The following is a 7,294-nucleotide window of genomic DNA, read 5'->3' on the forward strand; positions in this document are numbered from 1 at the left end:
ACTAGTCAGGGGATAGTAAATATACCTCGCGTACCAGATCTATTCTGAAATTTGTTTTTTCCTCCTCGCTGCAACTTTCTTCTGAGGAGCCTCCCCCTTCATCTATACTCTCCTCCTAGTGGCTTGCCATCAGTGCAAGTCTAGCGTACTCCTCCAGATCTGATTATGATGATGACTCATCCCACATCGCCTTCAGAGTTTTGTGCTTTGTTGTGGTTGGTCCCTTCTTGTTGTCCTCCTTCTTCAGCTTTGGGTAGTCATCCTTGATGTGCCCCTCTTCATTGTAGTTATATTATCTTACCTTCCTTGTTCTTCTTTTCTTTGTCTGCACTTGATTAAACTTATTAGTTTTAAAAAATTTCTTGAATTTCCTTACCATATATATTGTTTCATCATCGCCGAAGGAGGTGTTAATGTATGATTCATCCTTCTTGGCTTTTAGAGCAATATTATTTAATTTCTCTATTTCTAGAGAATCTATACAATGAGACTCGCGAAGTTCAAAGCTTAAAAGTAAGCTTTCAAGAGTACATACCTCAAGGTCCTTTGAGATGTAGTAAGTATCTACTAAGGCTGACCACTCTTGAGTTCTCAGAAAAGAGTTAAGTTACAAGTGTTGGAAGCACACAAAGTAGTAGAATAGTTAAAGAAACTAGTGTACAAGTGATTTTGGACTACTAGGATCAGGACTGTATTTATAGTCCTAATTGGGGCACCTAGAAGGGTTCTAGGAGCTTGGACATGGATAAAATTTTATCCAAGTCACAAGGGATTACGACACATTGAGTTTTGATAAACTTTCTATTCTGAGCACCCGTAATGGTTCTGGACGCTTGAACCGGTGTGGTAAGGTCCCCACTAGGGGAGGCGCCCTGGGGCACCCAAGTGATCCGGGCGCTCAGACCTGGTCAACTTCTTGGTTGACTTTTTGGTTTGGGCTCTTGTTCTAGTTCCGCTCACTTGGGTGATTTCGGTCATTTGGAATAGGGCTCACCCAAACCCATTTGTCACTTTCTCGAGCAACCTTGGCTCTAATTTCTCATCCCTCGAAAATGTCGCGTGCTTCCTTCTTGTCTGCCAGGGTAATCTTCCATAGCGCTTCATCCCTCGGACACACCAAGCCTATCGACTCACTCCCATGCCATCCTTCTCGCTAGCTGTGTCTTTCGCTCGACTTCCTATATTCCTACGTTCCTGCACACTCAGACATAGGGCATCAAAATACAATAGGACCTAACTCTAATTTGCTTGAACACATCAAAACTACCTCGGGGTACTAACAAGCACTATGTGGATCTTTGAATTAGTTACCTCAATGATATGAATACCAAGTAAATCGATGGTGTTAGCATTGTGGAGTCTTCGCTGTGAGTTTCCACTACAATAAATCATTAATAAAGCGATTGAAACTATTCACCCCTCTCTAGCTCCTGAAGTATCCTAACAAGTGATATTGGAATGAGGTTGCTATTCATTGGACTAATTGCCGAGAGAGCAATGAGCTAGAGGAAGAAAAAGAGGTTGCATCTTGAAGCCCTGATTTCAACAAGTTGAAGACTTATTTTCAAGGATCTCAAGTATAAAAATGGAGTGCTAAGATGGATTCAGATATGATATACAAGTACCTCCACCATTCGAAATTGGAAGCTTTGACCTTTGGAAATCAAGGTTTGAAAATTTCTTCATAATAGAGATAGAGAAATAGTTTGCTCTAATGGAGGAATTTCAAGCTCCAATGAATAGCAAAGGAATGCTTCTCAAGAAAAATTAATGGACCAAGGAGCAATTAAGAAAATCTGAGGTAAATGATAAGGTAACTAAAATTTTAGTTAATTTATTGCCTAACAATATTTTGTGCAAAAGAGGAGATTACAAGAGTGCAAACGAATTATGGAGCAAATTGACAAAACTCCATGAAGTTCCTTTCTCAACAGAATGTAACGAGAAAGGCAAGGAGGGAAACTCTTTGTTTCAAATACAAGAGGATTCAGAAATTGAGAGATGCTCAACATCCGAGGAAGAAATTGAAGAAGCATCCACTTAAAGGATTAAGGGGGAGAGATCATTAACATTGGGACAACAAGAAGCCTCATCATCCAGGGCTAATGAGAAAGAAGATGACACCACTCCACAAGTCAACAAAGCACATATTATAAAGGTATATCAATTTTAAGTTGTAAAAATAAAAATCATATAATATACTTTGAGTGTAGGAAAAAAGGGCACTATAAGAGCAAATGCCCCAAATTGGTGAAGAAAAAGGCTCAAATGCCCCTCAAGTTGAAGGAGAAGCCAAAAAAGGCCGGCCCCGTGACCCATAACGGCAAGGAGTACATTGTGTGCTTTTCTTATAATTAAAAAAGATATTATTGGAGTCAATGTCCAAAGGGGAGAAATTTGATGAAGAAGAGAGGAGGAAACTCAAGTTAAGGCGGAGCTTTCAAGGGCAAACCCAAGGTACCACTAGTTAATGATACTTACTTATGTCATGATAAAGAGTATGTTAGAAATAATTTTTATCATTTTAATGATTTAAGGGTAAAAAATCAGGTCTTGAGATCAAGGCTTAATAAATTGGAAAAGACCCTTAAAAGAATGTAAAACATCTTTAAGGGATCAAATGAACATAATCTAGGGATATATAGGTAAGAGTCATTCAATGGAAAGAGAGGTTTGGGATACAAACCAAAAGAGAAGGAGAATGGGTCCTCATACCTTAGAGTTATATATAGCTATGGAACTAATCCTAGGTGTAGGAGTTAAGTCAAGAAAACAAGGGAAGTTATCCCAAGAGGTAATCTTGAGAAGACTAGTATGACTAAGACTTTTAAGAAGCCTAAGAAAGTCATTAAGAAGGTCACAAGGAAGGTTATTTCTATAGTTGACCTAGAGGTGACTAAGACTTCTAAGAAGTCTAGGAAGGTCATTAGGAAGGTATCAAGAGAAGTTATCCCTAGTTAATACTTAGAATACCCAAGGTGTACCAATAGGTTTTTGATTCCTAAGATTGTGTTCTCTACACCGTAGATGGGTTTAGAGTGTGTTAATTCTAATTGGAAGGATAGTTAACCCAACTTTGGTGAAATCAGCACATTGGGGCATTTTCAAGGAATTATTACACCTTGAAAATAGAAAGTTGATTTTTACTCTTGAAGAGTAAAAGTATGCCAATATTTTTGAGGGATTAAGGATTAAATTGACACAATTTGATTAAAAGTCAAAGAGATGTCAAGTTGAGATTTTGACATTTTCTTAGGGAGATAAGGGCAACTTAGGTTTATTTTTAATTTAACAATTAGTTAAATGATACTTAGATAGAGAATTTAGGTATTTTATTTATGCTTAAATTACCATGATTGTGTGCCCTATCATATGCCATCACATCATTATTTTTGCATTCATATTTTTATAAAAAATATCATATGTCATGTCATGCATATATCATTTACATATGATAGATTTTTTTTAAAAAAATATGCATTTATATATGTCATAATAATTCTCATGTATAAATTTTAATTCTTTATAATTAAGGACAATGACATCAATTGACATACTATGTTGGATGATCAAAGTTCAAATGCTTAGCTAGATATGCATGAGCCCTTAGTTAAGAAAAACCTAAGTTACATCTCACAAAAAACTATAATCACTACAAGAAAAATTGGATTTAACCACACCTAATAGACAACAGTTTTTCAAGAAATTGTTGTTTTTTTTCCATTTAACAACAGTTTTATTGAAAACTGTTGTTTTTCACCATAATGTTTTTTAAATAACAACAGTTTTTCAAAACACTGTTGTCTAATATGTGTCAAAGACAACGATTTTAAAAAACTATTATCTTTTAGTGTTGCTTATGTGATAATATACAACAGTTTTATTAAACTGTTGTCTATTGAATGTTGTTGAATCATAAAAATACAACAATTTTTTTAACTTCATGAAAAAAAAACTAAAACTCACTTCTCTGTAACTCTTCAAACGAACAAAAACCTATCTCTGACTCCTCCTTCGCGACTCCTCCGCGAAAGACGCTCCTCCTCCAAATTTGACTTTATTTGGAGGTCAAATGATGGAGATCAAGTAGAATTAATATGAGTCGTTGATCCAGATCAAGAGAAATCTTCCTCCTTCATTCAGATCTAAGCCATCCAACCTTCCATCTAGATTTGAAGCTACATGGACCATTGGATCGAAGCAAGAAGGCAACTAGATCCGCACCACTCATCTCTTCATCAGCTAGATCAAATGGATCCATCTTCATCAAATCGGACGGCCCAGATTAAAGGAGGAGAAAACCATTCCCTTTCCTTTATTTCTTCGCACGACACAGTACCAGAACCCCCGATTCATCTCGCGCGGCTTCTCCTCGAGCTAGGGCTCGCGACGCCACCGCCCTTCCACTTCTTCTCCTTTACCAAAGGTGAAACAATCCTACTACATTTAACAACCTGTATTATCTTCTTTGTCAGGTTTTGTACCATTTCCAGGTTTGGGCATGGGACAACTGTTCGCTCTGTCCAAACTCTATTTACCAGGAGGACTGCTGCAGATAGACATACTAGAATTGTGTGCTCGCAAGACAGCAATTGCGATACAAAGTTTTTTGATTTTATAGTTGTTGGTAGTGGTGTTGCTGGACTACGGTATGCCTTAGAAGTTTCAAAGTATGGATCTGTTGCTATAATTACTAAAGCTGAACCTCAGGCGAGCAACACAAATTATGCTCAAGGTGGAGTTAGTGCTGTTTTGTGCCCTTCAGATTCCGTAGAGAACATGCAAGACACAACCATTGCTGGGGCTTATCTTTGTGATGAAGAGACTGTTAAAGTAAGCTTCCTTGGTGTTTCTAATTTCACAATTTTATTCTTGATTCACGCATATTGGTATCCTGTAGCTTTTTCTCTCTTTATGAAGTATGATCCACGTATGCTCATTGTGTATATTGTGATGGTATTTTAGTGGATAAGAATTTCGAAGCAGTGATCTGTGGCTTCTTTTTAATAGTAGATTATTAGTTATTACAAATATCTAAGAGGATTGTCCAATTACCTTCTAACATTGTCAACTCCAGGTTGTATGCACAGAGGGCCTAGATCGGGTAAAGGAATTAATTGCCATTGGTGCTTCATTTGATCACGGCGACGATGGGAAGTTACATCTAGCTAGGGAAGGGGGGCATTCTCATTGGTGCTTCACCTTACGACGGTCTTCTTCACTTCTTCCTACTGGGGTTCAGGCGGTAGAGGCAGAGGTTGGCGGCGGTTCATTCCAGCACCTCCATTACTTCCGTTCATCTTCCATCCGAGGGGGTTCCTTGGTGGAAGATAGTCCTTTTAAATGTATATTAATAGTCAAATTTCTTCTTCAGTATCTGCGCAACTAGGGTAACTGAATCCACACTCAGATTTTGCTGGCTCAGCTATGGAAGAAAAGGAAATTAAATAATGTATAAATATACATATGCCTAATTGACTAAACTTTTACTTTTTCTAGTAACTACTTTTGTTGAAGGTCACTGACTATGAGCTTATTCCCGGAGGGAGGAATATCAGAGTAATTGAGGAGACAAAGCATGAATATGTGGATCTTGTGGCTGAACACATTTTGACCACAACTATTCGTCCTCAGATCAATTCTTTTCTAGAAGGCTTCAATGAATTAGTGCCTAAGGAACTTATTTTAATATTCAATGACAAGGAACTTGAACTTCTTCTAAGTGGACTTCCATAGATTGACCGTAAGTTTGTTTCTTGTTTAATTAAAAGTTAGAGTATTGTACTTCATTTAATTCATCTTGCATCATGCAGTTGATGATCTTCAAGCCAACACAGAGTATACTGGATATTCAGCTGCTTCTACTGTAATTCAGTGGTTTTGGGAAGTTGTTAAATCATTTAACAAGGAGGACATGGCGAGATTACTACAATTTGTTACTAGAACATCAAAGGTATATTATGATAGTTTTATTGTTTTTTTACTTGACTTTTCTTGATCTTTTGACAGGAGATACTACTGACACATAACTAGTTACTAACACAGGCAAAGAGAAAACCTAATTACACTTGAAAACAAAGCATCATATAGAAGTTGAAAATGAATGGTGCACGATTATGCAACACTGTTGAATAAATACAGCATAATAAAAAAAGATTTAGCAGACAAATGCATCTCTTCTTGTTGATTTTCAGTGCACTTACACAATAGTATAGTAACATTTTGTTCCTAACAAGCAATTAAGGCCTTGCACGCATGGTGGGTTGAATAGTAAAGTTTGGTTGACAGGATTTATAATCGTTTGGATGTAATTCAGGTTCCCCTGGAGGGGTTTAAAGCATTACAGGGTATATCTGGTCCCCAGCAGTTTCAGATTCACAAGACATATGGTGCTCCTGAAAGGCTGCCCTCTACACATACCTGGTAATGCCTTGCCACCAATTGTAAAATTCTTTCAGGGGTATAATTATGTTCTACATCTTGGTGTTTTCCATTCCCTCCATTCAATTATATTTTATTGCATTTGATGCTTTCATGTTTCTCTCTACTTGAATCTTAACCAAACATTAATAACTTTCAATCAATGTGCAGTTTTAACCAACTAGATCTACCAGAATACTCTTCCAGGGAACAATTAGAAGAAAGGTTGTTGCTTGCTATCCATGAAGCTACTGAAGGCTTTGGTTTTGGTTAGACCTTGTGGCAGTTGATAACATATGACTATTTTCTCTCTGCCATGTACAGGTCAGTTGCTTTCTTTGATCTCTCAAATATATTGTTAGCCTTAATTTTTAGGTTAACTAGCTTATTTTGTACCAAAAATTAACTAACTGGTCTTTCAATTTTATAGCATGTCTATTTTATCATTTATTTTACCAATTGCTGATTTTGACCCATCAAATGCCTCTTTGAGTGAGGAGGATTTCTCTCGACCTGCCTAGGTGGGAGTATTGACTCACTACTCAGACTCAACCATTGGCTTAAAAGTTCTACTTGATAATCTCTCACCCTAACTTGAAAAACATTTCATTGGCAACAAGTCACCATATCACAATTTCCACTTAAGTCCCTGTCAATGCCCAGAAGTATGATGCATAAGCTAGGATCATTCTTAATCAAACAGCATGTAAAGTCTAGTGGTGACTCTATCAATCCCAACACCAAACCATTCTTTGTTAAGAAATTTAAGAGCCATCATATTGTTTCAAGAGGTTACCATTTATGTTACATAAATAACATTTTTTGCACTTCTGTTAGATGACTATATCAAATGGTTTTTATGGTTATGTAACAT

General features: G+C 37.0%; 1 protein-coding gene across 1 annotated transcript; it reads left to right on the plus strand.

The window, feature by feature from the left end:
- Nucleotides 1–5,433: 5,433 nt before the first annotated feature.
- LOC122003672 (E3 ubiquitin-protein ligase UPL1-like) lies at nucleotides 5,434–6,738 on the plus strand. Its single transcript, XM_042558751.1, has 4 exons — nucleotides 5,434–5,743; nucleotides 5,814–5,953; nucleotides 6,317–6,423; nucleotides 6,592–6,738. The coding sequence occupies exons 2-4, from the start codon at nucleotides 5,915–5,917 to the stop codon at nucleotides 6,692–6,694; spliced, it is 249 nt and encodes an 82-aa protein (XP_042414685.1). The 5' UTR covers nucleotides 5,434–5,743; nucleotides 5,814–5,914; the 3' UTR covers nucleotides 6,695–6,738.
- Nucleotides 6,739–7,294: the final 556 nt, after the last annotated feature.

The sequence above is a fragment of the Zingiber officinale genome, chromosome 7B (assembly GCF_018446385.1).
Source record: "Zingiber officinale cultivar Zhangliang chromosome 7B, Zo_v1.1, whole genome shotgun sequence".
Classification (NCBI taxonomy): Eukaryota; Viridiplantae; Streptophyta; class Magnoliopsida; order Zingiberales; family Zingiberaceae; genus Zingiber; species Zingiber officinale.